We start from the raw sequence: 21,599 nt of genomic DNA on the forward strand, positions 1-21,599 counted from the left end.
CGGGTCTCGGCAGGGCTTCGCTAAGCTTCTGCGAGAGAGAGAGAGGTGTTGCAGGGGAGGAGGGAGGCGCCCAAGGCTGTTGTATGCTGCCCTCCCTCCCCCCTTTATATAGGCCCCCTGGGGGGGCGCCGGCCCTGGAGATCAGATCCAAGGGGGGGCGGCGGCCAAGTGGGGGGGAAGAGGTGCCTTGCCCCCCAAGGCAAGGGGGAACTCCCCCCTAGGGTTCCCAACCCTAGGCGCAGGGGGGGCCAAGGGGGGCGCCCCAGCCCACTAAGGGCTGGTTCCCTTCCACTTTCAGCCCACGGGGCCCTCCGGGACAGGTGGCCCCACTCGGTGGACCCCCGGGACCCTTCCGGTGGTCCCGGTACAATACCGGTAACCCCCGAAACTTTCCCGGTGGCCGAAACTGGACTTCCTATATATAATTCTTCACCTCCGGACCATTCCGGAACCTCTCGTGACGTCCGGGATCTCATCCGGGACTCCGAACAACTTTCGGGTTTCCGCATACATATATCTCTACAACCCTAGCGTCACCGAACCTTAAGTGTGTAGACCCTACGGGTTCGGGAGACATGCAGACATGACCGAGACGCCTCTCCGGTCAATAACCAACAGCGGGATCTGGATACCCATGTTGGCTCCCACATGTTCCACGATGATCTCATCGGATGAACCACGGTGTCGAGGATTCAATCAATCCCGTATACAATTCCCTTTGTCAATCGGTATGTTACTTGCCCGAGATTCGATCGTCGGTATCCCAATACCTTGTTCAATCTCGTTACCGGCAAGTCTCTTTACTCGTACCGCAATGCATGATCCCGTGACTAACGCCTTAGTCACATTGAGCTCATTATGATGATGCATCATCGAGTGGGCCCAGAGATACCTCTCCGTCATACGGAGTGACAAATCCCAGTCTCGATCCGTGCCAACCCAACAGACAATTTCGGAGATACCCGTAGTGCACCTTTATAGTCACCCAGTTACGTTGTGACGTTTGGCACACCCAAAGCACTCTTACGGTATCCGAGAGTTGCACGATCTCATGGTCTAAGGAAAAGATACTTGACATTGGAAAAGCTCTAGCAAACGAAACTACACGATCTTTTATGCTATGCTTAGGATTGGGTCTTGTCCATCACATCATTCTCCTAATGATGTGATCCCGTTATCAATGACATCCAATGTCCATAGTCAGGAAACCATGACTATCTGTTGATCAACGAGCTAGTCAACTAGAGGCTTACGAGGGACACTTTGTGGTCTATGTATTCACACATGTATTACGATTTCTGGACAATACAATTATAGCATGAATAATAGACAATTATCATGAACAAAGAAATATAATAATAACCATTTATTATTGCCTCTAGGGCATATTTCCAACAGCATCATCATAATAACAAGTCCTACTAATCATCATCATACAACTTCTACTCGTTATTAATAACAAGTCATACGATCATCATCCTCATAGTCATCAAACCAACCCTACTTAATTGTTCTTAGCACATGATCATGAGTATTAGGTAGGACCTAAATACCCTCTTTAAGGTAAAATAGCATAAAATAATATAGACCTTGACTCTCCATTATGGAGAATGGAGATCATCCTGTCTCCAATTCTTGCGCTTCGCTTCCTTTTGCTTCCAAGAACCTCCTTACGACTGTCCATACATTTTTTTCATTCTTTGACTACCATGTGTTCACCGGTTTTAGAAATCCGGTATGGATATGTGAGATTCGTAGGATGACTTGGTTTTATGTTCAAAACATCAAGGCAACCATTCTAATACATCAAATGAGGCACACAATCTATCGGGATTTTCTGTTGAAAAACATAGTAATAACTTCGTAGTTAGCAATGATGTACTAGTTTTAGAAGTATGCAAAAGATGGACGGATGTTGTAATAGTAAAAAATCTTACCAGGGCATCTCCATGGAAGTTACCATGGTTCAACACGTGCACTAGTGGCACGTATTGACCATAATTTGGAGGACTATGATAATAGGTATTGTAATTCTCAAGTTCAGTACAAAATGTGATCAGATGATTTTTCTCCTGATAAGTTAATTCGAAGCCATCGGTGTAGTGGGTTTTGTCTACCATCTTCCGCACATTGTTTGAAAAATGAAAATGAGCTGTCAATGGAAATAAGTTGTCTACTATTTTGAAATAAACAATATAAATTAGTTACTAACTATATTTGAGAAACTCACATAGCGGTAGAATTGGAAGCGTATCAACAAGGACCCAAATGTCCATATTGTCTTGCTCTATGTTAGGATCACCAAGATCCATGGTGACAAGCATATCCTCATAAAAACCATACATCTTGCAAAGTGCTTCCCAATTTGGGCAACCAAAATGGGTTACGCTCTGAGAATTTTACAGATTTACTTCAAAATCCATACCATAATGGGTCCTTAGGTGAATTTTCTTTGTTTCGAAACTTTCATGGTCTTCAAAACCCATCCTCTCCAAGACACAATGTCTTGCATGGCATGGGATAAGCTAGTCAAATTGCAAAAGATGAAAATTACACGTTGAAATAGTTGAAGTCGTGCTTAATTACGAAAAAAACACTTGTCGTCGTTGCATACCGTTTCAATATCGAAGGTCTCCTGGAGCTTAATGCTAAAGCGCCGATCTTCATCCAAGTGAGGCCTGTCGCACAGACCTCGGTCATCGTTGCACCAGCCGCACTCCCCCGGGAGACTTTCGTCGTCCGAGTACGACATTTCCTATGTTCATAATCATAATTCAAAGATTAAACTTGTACAATTAAATATATGTACTACAAAAACTAAATTAGATCATTATTATTCATCACGGGTTGACTATCGGTCTGTGAGTCTTTTGTTGAAAACTCTCAGCTCACATGGTGTATATATTCGACCGTCGGTGATGGTAGCTCCTCCTTTCGTTTTCGAGTGCATTACACCAAATTGTCTAGCACACGGGAACGAAGGAGAAGCTACCACCACGACAACAGTCAGGATTCTTCGTCCTCTCATATATGGTGGAGACTCTCCCTCACTAATTCCTCTCTGACATTTGCGACCGTCGGTGATGGTCGTTACTCCTCCTTCCCCTAGTGCATTACAAAGGTCTAGCACAAGGAGAAGAAAGAGAAACGACCCCCACGACAACAGTCGGGATTCTTCGTCCTCTCATATATGGTGGAGCCTCGACAGACTTAAAGTCAACCCGAAATATCGTTTAATTATCTTTCTAAAAAAGGACATATCGAGCGCCTGAAATTTGCCGGAACGGAAATATACATGTTTTTATCTACATCATATGAGAATTCAAACTTGATGGTCATTGCATTTCAATGGTTGAAAATATGAGCAAAAACATTTCAAAATATCTTATAGGACTCATATTGACATGGAGATTTGGCCGGTCTCACCTCGAGGTCGGAGGGGGGTCGGTGGCGGGGATGACGGCGGGGATGATGGAGGGGCTCCTAGATTTCTGCAAAAACAAAAACCCTATAAGCTATCAACTAATCAAATGCATACGCCTTTCATAGTGCTCTCCAATTTTAGCATTCAAAGTAGGAGTAGTTTTCCAATTTGAGCATTCAATAAGCAAAACCAAATCGTAAAATAAATTAGTATTCAAATTAGCATGCATTCAATAACAAAACTACATCATCTCTTGCGTCCGTACATCGTCGAATATTATCACTAATACACCTCGAATAGTATCATACATATAGCATCGCTAATACAGCTAGAACCGTAGTACCCGACGGGTATCGGCACGGGCGGTGGACACCCAAAGAGAAGGAACCATCACAGGATCATAGCTCCAGTGAGATCCCTGAAGAACCTGCCAGGTATTGTCGAACCTGCCCTCCAACACAACCATGTAGCGACGGACGTGCTCGTCCTCCTTGCTGACACGGTGACGTACCACCTCCGCGGTGTCCGAAAGCCTCGGCACCGTCACTGGTCCATGCGACCGCCACCAAACAAGGTTCGGGTCAACGACGGGCTGGCTCCTCACCAAGCTACGCCCCCCGGAAGGTAGCACCTCCCAGTACCAGCCCGGCGGAGCCCAGTCCCGGACATGGCCCCTCTCATCAAGCAAGCCTCCTCCGCCGAGTCGACGACGAGGATGCGGGATAGGCATTGTCGACGTCGATGCGGGAATAATTGCTTTAACTAAAAAAATAAACTAGTTCTATTAATTTTCTTACTAAAAAGAAACTACTTCTATAGTAAAATAAACTAGTTTTATTAAATCAACTAGTTCAACTAAGCACTTACTATAAATAAAATAAAGTAGTACTTACTAAAAATAAATTAGTTTAACTAGTTCGATTATTTTTCTAACTAATTCTATTAAACACTTACTAAAAAACATCTAATTCAACTAACCTAAAATGCACACTAACCTAACATCTAATGCACTAACCTAAATCAGAGAATGTTCAAATAAAGTAGTATTGCTTGGGTTTTTTTAAAGAAATGTTCAAATAGAAAATTTAGAAAAAAAAGTAAAGGTTTTGCCTAATGCATTCTTCATATAGAAAACTGTTACTCTGTAATTTAATAATTTAGTACTGTGACTATGCATAATAATCTATACAAATTGCTAGTATATATACATGGAAAAAAAATACATATATGAAAAAAAGAGCTGGGGCGGCGGCGGCTCACAGCGGGGCCGGCCGGCGAGGGCGACGGCGTGTGCGGCGAGGGCGTCGGCGGGGGCGGGCGATGGTGACACGGGCGACGGCGAAAGCGTGCGGGGGCACGGGCACGGGCGACGGCGACGGCGTGGGCAGCGGACGGCAATGTCTTGGGCGGCGGACGGCGTCGGCGTGGGCTCCTGGGCGGGGGCGACGGCGACGGCGTCCGGCAGCCTGGCGGTGTCGAGGAGATTCGCGCGCGTCGTCGGGCCAAACTGCAAGATGAAAACCAAAATTTTCACAAGTGTTCCTTATATACATGAAGCTTTAGTCCCTGTTCTTGGCATGAACCGGGACGAATCCACCCCTTTGGTCCCGGTTCGTACCAAGACCTTTGGTCCCGGTTGGTGGTACGAACCGGGACTAAAGGGGGAATTGGTCCCGATTTGTGCTACGAACCGGTACCAATGCCCCCATTCGTCTTGGTTGGTGCTACCAACCGGGACCAAAGGCCTTGTCCTGCCCGCGCCCAAATGTTTAGTCCCACCTCGCTAGTTGAGAGGAGCTCGGAGTGGTTTATAAGCCCCACTGCGGTGGCCCTCTCGAGCTCCTCTCAAATACAGGCTTACTGGGCCTACTCACACACTATGCTTCCTGTGGGCCTACTGGGCCTTCTGCGGGCCTGAATACTGGCCCATGGTTGGTTTTTTAGTCGTATTCAGGCCGTGGTGGCCCAGTAGGTGGAATTTTTTATTTTTTGCCAGTTTTTTGTTTTCTTTTTTGCTTTATTTATTTTATTTTGTTTCTACTTACAACAAAATACTTACTGTTGCTATTTTTATACTTTTTATTTATTTTTTTAAAGTTTATTTTTGTTTTATTTTGTTTCTACTTATTTATTAAAGTTTATTTTGTTTCTACTTATTTATTTTATTTTGTTTATACTTATTTATTTTATTTTCTTATTTTATTTATTTTGTGAAAATTCTTTTTGCTTATAATGTTTTAAACAGAAAATACTTTGATAATTTTAGTTGCATAAATTTTATATAATTTTAGTTTCAATAATACTAGAGGTTTATAAAAGCTTTTTTCTATTAGAGTTTCATTAAAGTTTTCTAGTTCATTCCTTTAGTTTATTATTTTTGCTATTAGAGTTTCATAAAAGTTTCCCAGATCATTCTTTTTTATATTAGTTCATTATTTGAGCTAAATGACCCTGAAATTGAAAAGCATTACAAATGAACTCTGAAAAGATGGAAAGTTGGCATGGTATCATCATTTCACTCACATAGCATGTGCTAAAAAGTTGAGAGGGTTACGGCAAAAACTGAATGCCCTTCGTGTACAAAACGGAGAATCTCTTTCGAAGTATCAGGGTTTCGGACGAAAACTCATCTGTTACAAAGGGATTTCATTTTTTTGAACTTATTTGAACTCCAGACTCTTTGTGTGTTCAAAATGCACCATTAAAAGCCACATCAGCAATTTTCAACCCTTTCTGACTTCATTTGTTATTTTTCATGCATTCACTGATATTTTTGAGCTAAATGACCCTAAAATTGAGAAGCACTACAAATGAACTCTGAAAAGGTTGAAAGTTGGCATGGTATCATCATTTCACCCACATAGCATGTGCTAAAAAGCAATGTTGGGGATATCGCTTATCGGGAACTTATCGGTCGACCTACGATAAGGGGTAAATCGGCCAGTTTATCGCCATATCGGTTGATTTATCGGCCGATTTATCTTATCAGCCAGACCACGATAAGCGATAAATCGGCCAATTTATCGAACTATCGGAAGATATCTTGAACAGTGCTAAAAAGTTGAGAGGGTTACGGCAAAAACTGGATGCACTTCGTGTACAAAACGGACAATCTCTTTTGAATTATCAGGGTTTCAGACGAAAACTCATCTGTTACAAAGAGATTTCATTTTTTTTGAACTTATTTGATCTCCAGACTCTTTGTGTGTTCAAAATGCACCATTCAAAGCCACAACAGCAATTTTCTACCCTTTCTGATTTCATTTGTTATTTTTCATGCATTCACTGATATTTTTGAGCTAAATGACCCTGAAATTGAAAAGCACTACAAATGATTCTTTTTAGTTGCATAAATTTTATATAATTTAAGTTGCATAAATTTTATTTTTTATTGATTCTTTTTAGTTGATTCCTTTTTCTATTAGAGTTTTATTAAAGCTTTTTAGTTGATTTTTTTGCTATTGTAGAATATTATAGTTTTGTTTTAGTTTTGTTTGGGTAAAAAAACACCTTTGGTCTCCGTTCCAGACACCAACCGAGACTAAAGGTGGTGGGCCAGGAGCAAAGTCCATTGGTCCCGGTTTGTGTCTGGAACAGGGACCAATGGCCCCCGAGGCCCGGCCCTCGCCCTGGCCTCATGAACCGGGACCTATGCCCCCATTGGCCCCGGTTCATGAGTGAACCGGGATTAATGGGCTTGCCCTGCCTGGACCAAAGCCCTGTTTTCTACTAGTGTAGAAAGTATGGGTATCGATTGTTATACTTATACAACACTACCATGTCCTGCAGAATTCGTTGGTATCAATATCTCTCTTTCTTCATTTGCAACCAGTGTTAACCCTGAGATTTTATGCATGAGAAGGCAAAAGGGAGAAATTTACACGACTAGTGTTGATTAAAAGGCAGGGTATATCAGAGGCTATTTTGACATCTCCTTGAAGCACAATTCTCTTGCGTTACACATCCAGGGCATTCTATATTTGCACGGGAAAGAATAAAATTAGATAACTAACAGTAGCCAATCAGCACAGCTACCTGGAGAATAGCCATCCATGATAAATTGGCAAGTGTGACATTGCTGAAACAATTTGATAGGGTAGATGAAACCATGTACCGATAAGAACTAAGCGATGGAAAGATAAGTTAATAAGGTTCAGAAACCATGCAGTATCAATTGCTATAACAAGAGCAACAACTCATGCCAAAGACCTACAAACCATGGCTACCATTGCCCAACAAACCTGAGCATTTTATGCCCTTCGATTCCAATATACTTGGAGGTTAATTCCCAGTTGCAGAGATGCGATGAACTGACAAGACAGAGGCACAATGGGGCAATTTTGCATCTCGATCATAACTAGGATAGATGCAGCGACATACTAAGACAGCTACGGAGCTACCTGATCATAAGTCTAGAAACCATAGCTTGTCACTCAACTAATGCGCCAAGAACGCCATGATCTCAAGCATAATAGAAGGGCAGCTTGTTGCCAAATGCTGGAAGCCGTCGGTGGCCATGACGGCCGTCAGATTCCCGGGAGCGGCGAGAAAGTAAAAGCACGCCTTCTTCAGCCCCTGACAATGGTGCTGCTCGGCTAGCGCCAAGATGATCGCCAAGGAGTCCACATTTATGTAATGGCACAGCCTTGCCTCGCAGATCAACTTCAGCCGCCCTATGCCATACCTATCCGCTGCCACGAGCAGATGCTGACAGGTGACGTCTTCGTCTTCCTTGCACATCTCCGGCAACTTGCCGGTGTACACGTAACGAAGCAGCGCCTTGAACACTTCCGCCTCCATGTCGTCCACGCGCACGACGACCCCGGTGGTGGCAGCATTGCCCTCCTTCAATGGCCCGAAGAGCTCGGCCGCAAAGACCGCCGAACGAACCGCGAGCACGCACCGGTGGGCCGCCACGGTCTCGCCGCCGACCTCGAACACCACATCGGCGCCCATCTCGGTCTCGAGGAGCTTGGCGAACTCCTGACGCAGGTCGCACGGGGGCTCCGGGATAAAGGGCGGCACCCCGCGGATATAGTTGAGGATGGTAATGTCGCAACGGATGGTGAACAAATCGTTCCTGAGATACTTGGAGCTCTCCAGCTCCTGCCTTCTGATGAACATCGTGAATGACAAGGCAGTCCACGAAAGAAATCTTTCCGCTTGGGTCGACACCTGCGGCACCGCTCGCTCCTCCTCTGCCGGCGAGCCGGCCAGGCGCATGCCGTGTTGGGCCATCACCGGCGCCACGACATCTTCGTCAAGCACCAGGCAGAGGGATATGTAATCCGCAACCTCGCGGCACACGCCGTTGGGGTAGTAGTCGATGCACCAGCGATAGCCGCCGATGATAAAAGGGAGGGACCTGGCGCACTGTCCGGTGGGGATGCCCTTGGTGCGATAGTACCTGTGGATCGTGAGAAGGTGGTGCCCGCTCGCGTCGTCGGGCATGATGGAGGCCCTCGAACCCGGCGACATCGCCGACCTGCTCTGCGGAATTGGGAGCTCGCTCGCAACGATCTCGTAGAATTTCGTGACGGGTTTGTGTAGGGTAGGCGGTGGAAGGGGAGGAAGCATATGGATTCCTTTCAAGAGTCGCCCAAAGCACCACGAGTCATGGTCGGTTTAGGTCTATGGATCCGAAAAACACGCCCGCGTCTCGGACCTAACCGCCGCCGTCTCTCGTACTTCCTCCCGCTGCACTACCTCTGGACGACGCCGCCAGGCAAAGCAAAGGCTGGCGCAGCCGACGGTGGCGGCGAGGCTTCCTCTCGCGGCGGCCGCCGGTCCGTTTGGGCGCCGGTTCTCGAGTGGACGCTGGCGCGTGCTGGTCCTTGTGTCCTCTGGCGATTGACCGATTGGCTTGGCGTCAACTGGATGGTGTGCCAGTGCAGCTGGATGGGCAGGTGTGGCACGGCCGGAGTTGCATCGTCTTGGTCAGATCCGTGCACGCTGCAGGTCGATGTGGCTCCGGGCTAATACCGGGGTGCCTTGGGTGCGGATCCTATAAAGTAGCGCATGTTTTTACAAATAAAAATCAGTAATTGCTCAGGTTTTTTTAATGGAATACTCCCTCCAATCCAAAATAGGCCTTGTGGTTTTAGTTCCGATCCAAAATAAATGTTGTGGTTTAAAATTAAAACTATGACACTTATTTTGAATTGGAGGAAGTAGTACTCATTGCCCACACATTGCAATACTCGTTTTGGATTACTATTGTTATAAAAGAACAGTGCTGTCAAAGATTATAAAATCGAAAACTTTACAATTCAATACAATTAGAAAAGAGTTATTCCGTTAACTAGAGAAAGAAAATTACAAACAAAAACAAACTAGAGGTTGGGAATGCGAATTCCTATTCGGCGCTTACGGCGTCATTTACAGTGCATTTGTACATGGCGCCCACTGCAGCCGATCGAAAGAATTAAATGGGCTGGCCCATCTAGTGCGACATTATCTTGCGATGTTGTGAAACTTCCAGTTGGTTCCTTGGTTTCTGTTCTTTGGTCAAGGTTTTCACTCCGTTTTTCAGTCCGTTCTTCTTCTTCTTCTTTTAGAAAATTTATTTTCATTTTCCATTATTCAAGTGCGTGAATTTTTTTGAAATTTGAAAAAAAATCCAATTGTGCACTTTCCTCAGAGTCATGTACATTTATCAGTTTTATGAAATTTTCTCAAATTTATGATCTTATTAAGAAAAGTGTTATTTTTTTGTGAAATTAGAAAACGTTTTGAAATTCATGAACTTTTCCTCAAATTAGTGTACACTTTTCAGTTTTCTGAACTCCCCCCACCTCCCCCAAGTTTTGTGAACTTTTCGAAAGTCATGAACTTTTTCATATCTGTTAGCTTTTTATCAAAGTCATGAATATATTTTAAACCCGTGAAGATTTTTCCAATTTATAACGACAAAATTTTATCAAACTAATTAACTTTGTGCAAAAGGTCAGCAGTCAAATTCGTGATTTTTTCAAATTCACGAGCTTTTTTCAGTTTTGTGATTATTTTTTAAATTCATGAACATTTTTCAAATTCATGAACTATTTACAATCCATGAACTTTTTAAAATTCACATTTTTTTCTAATTTGTGATATTTTTTTATACCCGAGAACATCTTTTTGTTTCACCAAAAATTTAAATACTAAAGAAACGTTCTATTTGTTCTTGCTGGACCCAACAGATTTTGACAGAAGGAGCTGAAAAAGGCAATCTATAGACGATGGGTGCCAGCGAGCGACAGACATGGTGAGTCATGGGCCGGCCCGTGTCCGCGCGCGCTTGTACACTGCAGCAACAAACTAGTGCTTTTTTCTCAAAAATATTTGCGCTTAAAGCACTGAATAGGAGGTCTAGTTGGGCATAGACTTGAGACTAAGCCTGATCATGCCGGGCAGGCCAGGTTTTGGATCAAACTTGAAAAAGCCCAAACCCATACTACAAGACCAAGCTCGACCCGAACCTCGAAAATGTCTCTTTTTGTAGGCCTGAAAACAAGCTCGAAAGCCTGGTCTAAATGTTGTTTTCCAGTACGCACACATGTGTAAGCCGAAAGAGCTATAAAACGAGCCTGCCCAAATGCTCCTTCAGGTTGCAAAGCTGAGCCTAAGCCCGGCCCGAGAGCCAAGCCTGAACCTCCCGCGCGTTTATTTTTTAGACAGGATTATGGGGCCAAGTTGCCCATGATAAGGTTTATTTGAGATCACATGAGGTGATATCATGTGAGACAAAGACCAGAGCGCCAAGGCCCACCACCTTCCTCATAATCAACAAACACAATCTCCACACCCTTAAAAGATCTTATGCACGTGGACATCGCCTCCCTTTACAAGCATATTATATGATCATGGTCAAGTAAAGATCACCTTTGGGTTTAAAGCAGCCAAGTGAAGTTTATTTAGTATAACAAAAAAAATCCCATCGTAGAAGGCCCCCTCTGCATTTCCATTGACACTCGTCAAAGCCTCAACCAACCATGAGGAAATCAATTATTTTTACATCTATAGGTAGGCTCTTCTTTGTGTCATCTCTGCCAGCTCTCCAAAGGCCTCCAAATATCTTGTTCCACGGGCTTGGTAGTCAGGATGTTGGAGTCCTTGTTCTTGTCAATACGCCCACTGTGAAGCTCCACATAAGAGGCATTGTTCCCCTCGACATGGATGCATGGGCGCGAGACTCCCTAGTTGAGAGTAATGTCTAGGGTGAGTAACCTTGCTGATAAATTCCTCTAACATGATTGATGGTACTTCCTTATCTTTATTCACATTATCATCAACGGATCTTTCAACAAATCTAGACACAAATACGGTATGTATGATGCTTATTAGCAGTGGCAGAGCTTGATCAGAACTATAGGATGGGCTATAACCCATGTAGCTAGGAGGGGCCATTCAATCAAAGATTGGGTAAAACGCCATCATTCCTTTCTAGTTATGTGTTAATAATATAACAAAACTACACAAGCAGGGGGGCCATGGCCCAGGTTGGCCCTAAGGAAGCTCCGCCACTGCTCATTAGGGTTGCAAGTAGAGGATCTAGGCATGTAGGTTAGAGAACACAAAATTATAGCATGGATCAACACCTCAAAGCATATTGAATTGATGCATGCCTCAACTATCTCGTAATTGAACAACTACACACTCTCCTTCCAAAAGTGTAAGGCCTCCTCAAATTTTGCGCTTAACTTTGCCCATCAATTTTACTTACAAATAATGATTTACATGCAAAAAAGTTCTACCGTTGGAAAGTTCTTTTGAATATCAATGACAATTTTTGACTACTTGCTTGCATTTGTATGTTGGATAGTTGGCTTGTGGGGACGAAATTGCTAAAATTGGCATCTCTATTTTTATATGGATGCTGATATCTCCATTTTTCATATCCATATCTGCTTCCAAAACTGGTGTCACATTTGTATATGTATTGGTAAAATAAATCCGGACATCATCCACATTCAATTTCAATTTAGTTCAGATGTTGATCTTTAATTTCCATGTAGGAATTTCGTCGAATACGGGATATGTGAAATTAATGTTGAGGATATCGCTTATCGTTAGCGTCTCGGTCACCTGCGTATTAGAGATTAATCAAAAATCGACTGATTAATCGATTTTATCGGTCGACTATTAATCAGCCATTATTTTTTTGCAAATTCGAGGCTGCCAACACTAAAGTATGATATATTCAACACCAAGACAATATTGGACAGAATTGATACCTTGATTCCTAGCCTTTGAAACCACGTATAATGACAAATAAAATAGGACAATATAGTACATATTGCATAACAATGTCCGTGAAACACAAATAAGCATAGTTTTTGCAAACATAGTGCTAGGAATAGCCCGATTATCGATAGATTCCTGATAAATCGCTTGCTAGAGAGATAAGTCGGCTCAAAAGATAAACGGTGAAGGTAAGACATGATCTTATCGGTCACCCCACGAGTAGCGATGAATCGGAAGATAAATCGTTGAATCGGAAGATTTTTTGAACAGCGTGTGAAATTATCTGATACCAGTTCCCACTCTTACTTATCCTCACCTTAAGGTGCTACTCCATCTGTCCCAAAATAAGTGTCGCACATTTAGTACAACTTTAGTACAAAGTTATATTAAATTCGTGACACTTATTCTGGGATGGAGGGAGTAAATGCTAATTATATTGGTGCTAAATAATAATTTAATTAGAGTGCAAAACTTAGCGGTAGTTGTTATTTCAGATGTTCCTTATACTGCTATGATAGACGGTTAATAGCAGAGAACGATTTCCCGCAAAAAAAGATGGCACACATCCTGAAGTTTTCTACCCATAGATTTTTTGTGAATAAAGAGTCTTATGTTTTAGTACCTCATGTTCACCCCAAATATACATGCAAAGACATCCTAAATTTTTTTTTTGAAAGGAAGGCAATAAGGGAGGCCCCTATAGCGTTTTTTCGTCTTCAAAATAATAAAAATCCAAACTCGTATCATAGCAGACTTGAACCTCAGTGGCTAGGTTATACATCTATTCACCTAACCAAATGAGTTAGGATCACTTCTTAACTTTCTATTTCTTATATTGAAATGAATAAGGCATGAACACATTCCAAAATCAAACTTTGACCATAAATTGGATAAATAATACTAGTATATATTTTTATAACTTAAGACATATACCATTGAAAACTTCTAACAAATATGAATACAATTGTACAATTCTTGTCACGTATAATCCACATTTAGTTGGTCTAATTTATGGTCAACGTTCAGTTTTGGGATGCATGTGCGCCCCATTCATTTAAATGGAGGGGGTACAGATTATGGATAGGGGCACATAAGGATCCGGATCTGCTAGAGTGGATCAGAACTGTATATTGACAGTATCTTTAGGAGTTTTCGTACACCTAAATAGTAATACAAAGTTCAAATTAGGACTGAGGTGGCAAGGGCACATCAAAATTCAGGAGTATGAGAGACTATGCTCGTAAGTTCGATCCGTAGGAAAACTCCCAGTAGGTTTAGCATTTTTTTTTTTTGAACAACCATTTTTGTTTTTGGAGAGAGAGAGTTTTAAAGGGTATGCTAGATTAATTTGAGCACCGTAATAGTAATTTTTTTTCTCACCTCTAGCATCGTCTTAACTGGCTTCCTGCTACTTTGCATAGACGCAATGAACTGACAAAATCAGGGCGAAATACCACATGGCACTCCCCCCCCCCCCCCCCCCCCCCCCAAAAAAAAATTCACATCTGATATCTGATACTAAAAAGGAGTACAAGACAGCAGCCTGATTACCAAAGTTTAGAAACCATGAACCACCATTTGCTACGAGTACGGAGTACCTGACACTCTGGATCGAGCACTGAGCTAATGCGCCAAATGACATGGCCATGAGCTCAACTATGATAGAAGGGCAGCTCGTGCTCAGATGCTGAAAGCCGTCGGTGGCCATGACCGCCCTCAAATTCGCCGGAGCGGCAAGGAAATGGAAACACGCCTTCTTCAGCCCCTCACAGCGGTGCTGCTCGGCCAGCGCTAGGATGGTCGCCACCGTGCCGATGTCAATGTACTTGCACAGCTTCTCCTCGCAGATCAGCTTCAGCCGCTCTATGCCGTATCTGTCCGCCGCGACGAGCAGATGCTGGCACGTAACGTCTTCGTCTTCTTTCCGCGTCTCCGGCAGCGAGCCCGTGTACGCAAAACGGAGCAGCGCCTTGAACACCTCCGCCTCCATGTCTTCAACGCGCACAACAACACCGGCGACGGCATTGCCCTCCACTGGTAGAAAATGGGCCTTTAGTCCCGGCTGTGTAACCGGGACTAAATATGCGCGATTAAAGACCCACCCTTTAGTCGCGCCTCTTACGAACCGCGACTAAAGGCCCGTCCACGTGGGCGCCAGGGGTCCGTCGGGGCGGAGGACCTTTAGTCCCGGTTCTCGTGGCTAACCGGGACTAAAGGCCTCCTCCGCAGGTTTAGGGTTTTAGCCCCCCCTAAACCTGGTTTTTTTGAATTTTTTTAATTTTAATTTTATTTTTAAATTTCTGAATTATTTTAACCTCTAATATCTAATCACCACCCCTCATCACTGCTCAATTTATCCTCTAATCTCTAATCACCCCTCATCATTCCAAATCATCTAACTTCCCGGACGGTCACCCATCCTCTCACTACTCCAGCCTGAGCACGCTTAACTTCCGGATTCTATTCTCCCTCGTTTTCAAGTCTGCACTTGTTGTTTTCCTGACAATAGTAGGATGTCAATTCTATTAACCCTCAGGAATTTAGCTTGAGCATGAAGTGACACATTTCACTGTTTGAGTTTGAAACTATTGTTTTAAAAAACAATAATTATTTAGTAACATTAATATTTCTGGAATAATTAGTTTGACCACTGTTTGACCACAGTTTGACCAGATTTGACCAAAATTTAAAAAAAACTGAAATAATTATTTAGTAACACTAATATTCTAGAATAATTAGTTTGACCATTGTTTGACCACAATTTGAAATTTTTTGAATTTTTTTGCCTCTCCAGATCTTAAAAGCCCCGTATCTTTTTTTCTGTTAGGTTTTTGAGGATTTTGAAAATGTTTAACGGGTTCCCCTGTTAAATTCGGATGTAGCTTTTCTAGTAGATGATTTTTCATATAAAAAACTTTGATGGGGCCTTTAGTACCGGTTGGTCTGGCCAACCGCGACTAAAGGACTAACCTTTAGTCCCGGTTGGTCTGGCCAACCGCGGCTAAAGGCCTTCGGGCCAGCCTGAGGACCTTTAGTCCCGGTTGGCCAGGCCAACCGGGACTAAAGCCCCTCCCGTCCGCCAGCTGTTGACCGAGCGCGCTGGCCCAGATAGTTGGTCGCGGGTCTCCTCCCGAACCGCGACTAAAGACCCCTTTGGTCGCGGTTCGATTATTTTGGGGACTAATGGAGGCGTATGGAAGCCTCTTTTTCTACTAGTGCTCCTTCATCGGACCGAGGAGCTCAGCGCGGAAGACCAGGGATCGAGCCGCGAGCACGCACCGGTGTGCAGCGACTATCTCGCCGCGGACCTCAAACACCACATCGGCACCATTCCCTGTGCCGAGGAGCTCGCCCAGGTCCCGGCTCAGGTCACATGTCGGCACCGAGACGAAGCTCACTGCGTGGTCCGCCGGAGAGTAACCATGGACGACGACGATGTCGCACCGGACGGTGAACGGGTCATTCTCTAGATGCTTGGAGCTCTCTAGGTCCTCCCTTTTGATAAATCGGTCCCACTTGTTGCAACTCCTGCTCCAGGAACAGAAATTGCTGACCGCCGCCGACGCCAGCCCCACTGCTTGCTTTTCCTCCGTCTCGCCGGCGAGGCAGAAACTGTACTTTGCCTTGACACCCGCTGGGACATCTTCGTCGAGGATTAGGCAGAGGGTTACGTGGTTTTTGACCGACGAGCCTATGCCGTTGGGGTAGTAGTCGATGCGCCAGCGGTGGCCGCCAACTGTGAAGTTGCGGGACTTGGCGCACTGTCCGGTGGGAATGCCCTTGCAGGTGATGGAGTAGTCGTGGAACGTGAGAAGGTGGTGCCCGCTTGCCGGCGACGGCGGAAGACATTGCCAACCTCCACACGCGGCTGCACACGCGGGAGCAAGGCAAGCAGTGGCTAGTTAGCTATACACTCACGCTGGAAGACGAAACACCATAACTCCCTTCCTTGTTCTCTGTTGGCTAAGCTTGCCTTCTCCCCGAGGCATTTCCCCGGTTTATGTAGAGCAAGGGATGCCAAAGGTCAGAGGATGTGAACGGCGCCAACACGAAACGCTCCTAGGGACTTGCTCCACACAATTACTACTACTGTTTCTGACTACGGGACTCCAAATGCAGACTTTAACTCACGCTGGCTTTTCATCTCTACCCGATGCCATTCCATGCATGCATGCGTACCTCGAATGTGCCCGAAAAAAAAACACATAATCGGCCTTGGCAAATCCAGTCCTATACGCCCGCGGGCGTGTACGAGGACAGCGTCGGGCGGCCCCTTATTTGACCTGTTGCACAGCCACACATCTTAAATGTGGATCTTAAATCTATAAAAGACATGCACATGGATGACACGGCGCAAATTCATCACAATTCAACAGTTTGAAACAAAGACATACAAAATCCAAACATGCCAAAGCAAAATCGAACGCGACGGACCACTCGCCAGACGCCATCAATGCAGCCTGCTCCACGGCCATCCTTGCCGCATACTCCACATGCATCCTTGCCTCCTCTTCTGCTTCTGTCATAACCACCCTCACCGCCTCGTACTTCCTGCGTTCGTTGATCTTCTTCTTCATCCCCACAAGCAACTTCTTTGCATGGTCATCCAAGAGCTTTTCGTCTGCCAACGTTATCTTCGCATCCTTTGCGTCTCGTGCGATTCGCAACCTCTCCTTCTCAAGCTCAATCTATCCAAATGTCTTGGCTTTCTCGAGCTCCCATTTCATCGCCGCCTCTTTCTTCTCCAACTCGATCTTGTTCCTCTGAATTTGCAGCTTCTTACTCGCCATCTCCCAGTCCCAATCCATCATTTCCTTTTGCACATCCAATATGAGCTTGTATCTATCATCTTTCTTGTTCTCCCTAACAGAAAAATGCCCGTCGAAGAGGAGAAAAAGAACATACCGAGTCTTGTTGTGTCATTCCGCCGAACATGTCGTGTGCAGCCTAGGCACCGTCTGTGCCCGTGCTTGTCCGCACCCGAACGAGTTGCGGCAAGTGAAAGATGTCCGCCGGCGGCCTCTGTGTTGGTGGAAAGCTCTCCGGAATGCCCCGATCGGCCGTCGGATCCTTGTCGGCGGCTGGATAGACGGGGTACGGGGTTCCGGACATGGCGGATGAGAGAGGGGGAGGGGAAGCTGCTCCTCGAGGTTCGCATCCCCTCCATGTGATGCTGCTTCCCTCCCCCGCCGCCTCCGTCGCGGGTCCCTCCGGGTAACGTTCTTCGGCTTCCATGATGGTGCCGAGGACGGGACACCGACGGACGATGCCGATGTAGTCTCCGTCGCGGTTGTGGGGGAGGGGCTAGACGACATATAGGGCACTGGATGGGGGCTGGCGACGAGGATGGGCGAGTAGTGGAAAACAAAAAGTTGATGAGGATCTTAGGATGAAAATGAAAGAGAAAATAAGGTTACTTGATTAATGATTGCAGGTTGAATGTTCCGAGTCTAGTTTTCCCAATCTATGAAGATCTAGAAGGTTCTTGTTGATTTTTTTAACTTTCCCTGTTATTTTTGTATTGATTTTATTTTTTTGTTCTGTATTTTCTTCAATAAAATGTGCCCAAAGTTTCGAAATTTTGTATTAAAAAATGTAATTTTTGAAAATAACCACATTTTTCGAAAAATCTTTGGAAAATTTTAAAAATATTTCTCTTCAAAATTTATGATTTTAGAAAACTAAAGTGAAAAATTAACTAAAATCTAATAATGCAAAATAAAAAAACCGGAGAAATGTTTGCACAGCAGGGGAATGCTGAAATGGGCTGGCTCACCCGAGCGGCTGTGCGTAGGATTGGACGAGCAAGAGGATATGCAACATGTTGGGCCGGCCAATTGCTTTCGCCCAAGAAATCACAACCTGTAACGGAGTCGCCCGGGACGTAAGTTTGACACATCACGTACATAACCTTCTCCTAAAAAAAATACATAACCTTGCGGATACCCGATCCAGGTCCAGCCGCACAAACACGTTTGCAGACGCGATCACGTACGCTAGAGATCGAAGATGGCCGAGAGGGCGGCGGCGGCGGTGTCGCTCCCGGAAGACGCCGTCCGCGAGATCCTCGTCCGCGTGGAAAGCGAGGCCGCTCTCTTCCGCTGCGCCGTGACGTGCAAGCGCTGGAGCCGCCTGGTAGCTGACCCTTCCTTTCTTCGTCGTCGCTGGCCGGATGATCAATGGGTGGGACGCTTCCTCGCCGGGTTCTTCGCCCCGAAACGGCTGGACCGTACGGACCACATGTTCCGGACGGGGGAGCCCATGTTCGCCACGTTTTTCGTCCCGATGCCCCGGTCCGTGTTCGGCCCATGCCGGCGCTCCGTCCCCTCCGGAAAATAATTCTATGAAGTAGGTAAGACCCATCCTGATGGATGACACGTGACATTCACAAATCCCCCCACTTAAAATCAGGGGGAGGGGGGATTAGATGTTTTGTGATTTGTAAATGCCACGTGTCATCCATCAGGGTGGGTCTCACCTGCTAACCGTGAGACCTGGTCTCATATAATTTTTTTCTGTCGCCTCCTTTTTCCCCGGACGTCGACGCCCACATCCTAGACCACGCGGTGCCACCCACCGCGCGTCGTGGCCTCCTCCTCGTGTGCCTGGCCTCCCGCCGGCAGTACAACATGTCGGTCATACGTCTGGCCGTGTGCAATTTGCTTGCTGGCGTGTGCAACGTGCTTCCCCTGCTAAGCAGCAATTTGGAGTTTGATAAAAGCGGCTACGCCATCCTAACTAGGGCAGACTGCTCCTCGAGCGCAACCCAGCAGTCTTCGCAACCGGGCTGCTCGACCTTCTTCAAAGTGCTAATCACTGGCCGGAGGTATCTAGGTTTGCACAGCCTCTACACGTTCTCGTCCAGCGAGGCCAGGTGGAGCAAGCCTATACAATTAACTTTGGACACTACCGAGGTGATCCACGACTGTCTACATCCGGACGGTGCCGTGTCTTGTGCCAAGGTGCATTGGAGCGTCGGGGACTGGTCATGCCGCTGCTCTCTTGACATGGACATGGAGACGTATCACATCTCTCGGGCTAGGATCATGACCAGGACAATTTACGGGGAAACCCACGACGATCCACAACTTGGGGTCACCACCAATGGGACGCCCTTGGTGTTAACTCTGTCAAGACCAGGCCTCCAGCTAAAGATCTGCACGCAGCAAGACGACAAGAAGAGCGAGCATGGCGCTATTGCCAAGGCCAGGCGGCTCACCACTCGCATTGTCGAGTTGAAACCACCTAGGCAGATTGAAAGAAGGCCAAATGAAATATACTTGAGATTGTTAGGAGAGAAGAGTGGCACAATGCTACTCAAGGATAGTCAGAGACAGATTTACATCGCTGACACTGAGACAGGAGTGATGGAGGAGTTTGAGTTGCCTCACGGTTTTGATGGGCTTAACCGTTCGAAGATCGTGTTGTTGGAGATGGACTGGCTGGCACTATTTGTTTTCCGGCTTGGGAAGTGGTAGATGCATGCATGTACGTCAAGTTTAGGCACAAAAGCGACGGCACAAGGATTTTTTTTCTGTTCTTACCATATTTCGGCATTGGGTGAGTCGTGATCACCATTGTTAAGCTCGCTACTTGTTTTGCCCAACATGAACTTCAATTTCTGATGCTTAGCGAGGTCTATTTTAAAGAGAGTAGCTTTCATAAGATATTTGAGAAATTTATCCATTTAGTTTTGATTTGTATAAACGTGCGGAAGAAGTAGGCTCTTTGTGCATGTGGGTGATGCTGAGAAGTAACAAATGTTGAGGAAATCATCACTGTGAAAGCAAGGATTTGTGAAGATGGACTTGATGTTGGCTGTATTTTTTTCAGGCCTCGAGTGTGAGAGAAGTTAAACACCCCAAGTTAATTTTCACAACTGCACCATGAAGAGAAAATAAATAGAATGAACTCAAGCGACATGCTATCACATGACGGTTGCAACCAACCCCACGTCTCTGTGTTCTCGACGTGACCACAAACATGGCGCAACAGGTGATTAAGATCAGCGATGAGTATTTTCATCCCTTTAGCATTTAACACTAGTTCTAGTCAGCTAATCAAGGAAGACAAAATAAGGTGATTTTTTTTGCAACCAGTAGGACATATAGATGCAACCATAGTTCTAGCAAAAAGAAAAAGTTGAAACGATAGTAAAAATTAAATTAGTAATACAAATACACTGATTACATTAGCCTAGACTAGAAACAACAATGATTCACTCACTCGCTAATGCTAGCTAAAACGCTTATGAGCTCGACCAATATAGAAAGGCAACTCGTGGTCAGATGTTGAAAGCCGTCGGTGGCTATGGTTGTTATAATGCTTGTAACAAGAAATTGTAAAGAGTAACACATGAGATTATCATGATATGGTCCGGTTGTAACAATGTGGTTACACCACCTAGTAAAGGTCTTCATAGGTGCACCACCTAGAAAAGGCCTCATTGGCTTGCGAAATCATTTGGCGGGCCGTTCATAGGGTGAGTTTCGATGAGCCCTTGGGCGCCTGCTGCCATGAACAAAGTGGCCGCCCACTGCAGTAGGTATTGAAAGTGTGTTGGGCATTGCCAGCTCGGGAGCCTGTGATGGAGGCTAAAATGGGCGGTAGTTATTCAACGGAAACAAATGCATCATTCGTCCAAAGGCGGCTGTGTTAACCACAGGGTATGCTCGATGAGCATTCATTGGGCCTGATGAGATCCATCCGGCAAGATGTACCGAGTTAGGTTGGAATGTTGGTTGATGCTGCAATGGCAATGCATGCTGGTAGTTGACATGGCCCGAGCGTGTGCAATCAGCATACCCAACGTGACTCCCATTGTACCTAGTAGTTAATGTATCCAACAAGCCAAAGTTTTCATGGGATGTCAAGTTTGACCCACCATTCTGAGGTCGATTTGGCGCAATAACTACTTCCTGGGCATGAGAACTCGGGCATCGATTTCTAG

The 21,599-nt window shown here is 45.3% G+C and overlaps 2 protein-coding genes across 2 annotated transcripts; both read right to left on the reverse strand.

Annotated features, from left to right (window-relative positions):
- Nucleotides 1-7,642: 7,642 nt before the first annotated feature.
- LOC109770926 (BTB/POZ and MATH domain-containing protein 2-like) lies at nt 7,643-8,902 on the reverse strand. Its single transcript, XM_020329638.2, has one exon. The coding sequence runs from the start codon at nt 8,900-8,902 to the stop codon at nt 7,862-7,864; it is 1,041 nt and encodes a 346-aa protein (XP_020185227.1). The 3' UTR covers nt 7,643-7,861.
- Nucleotides 8,903-14,148: 5,246 nt separating this feature from the next.
- On the reverse strand, nt 14,149-17,226 carry LOC109770925 (BTB/POZ and MATH domain-containing protein 2-like). Its single transcript, XM_073502204.1, has 5 exons — nt 17,055-17,226; nt 16,345-16,517; nt 15,868-16,296; nt 14,248-14,675; nt 14,149-14,161 (listed from the first exon to the last, which is right to left on the reverse strand). Exons 1-5 carry the CDS (start codon nt 17,224-17,226, stop codon nt 14,149-14,151), a joined length of 1,215 nt encoding a protein of 404 aa, XP_073358305.1.
- Nucleotides 17,227-21,599: the final 4,373 nt, after the last annotated feature.

The sequence above is a fragment of the Aegilops tauschii genome, chromosome 6, assembly GCF_002575655.3.
Source record: "Aegilops tauschii subsp. strangulata cultivar AL8/78 chromosome 6, Aet v6.0, whole genome shotgun sequence".
Taxonomy (NCBI): domain Eukaryota; kingdom Viridiplantae; phylum Streptophyta; class Magnoliopsida; order Poales; family Poaceae; genus Aegilops; species Aegilops tauschii.

Excerpts from the sequence above, each read along its gene's own strand:
- LOC109770926 (XM_020329638.2), bottom strand. The coding sequence starts at position 8,902 with ATGTCGCCGGGTTCGAGGGCCTCCATCATGCCCGACGACGCGAGCGGG.
- LOC109770925 (XM_073502204.1), bottom strand. The coding sequence starts at position 17,226 with ATGAAGAAGAAGATCAACGAACGCAGGAAGTACGAGGCGGTGAGGGTG. Across the intron at positions 16,518-17,054 it reads GTTCGATTTTGCTTTGGCAT|CCGCGTGTGGAGGTTGGCAA; the intron begins GTTTGGATTTTG and ends CCGCGTGTGCAG. Across the intron at positions 14,676-15,867 it reads TCCTCGGTCCGATGAAGGAG|AATGCCGTCGCCGGTGTTGT; the intron begins CACTAGTAGAAA and ends CCAGTGGAGGGC.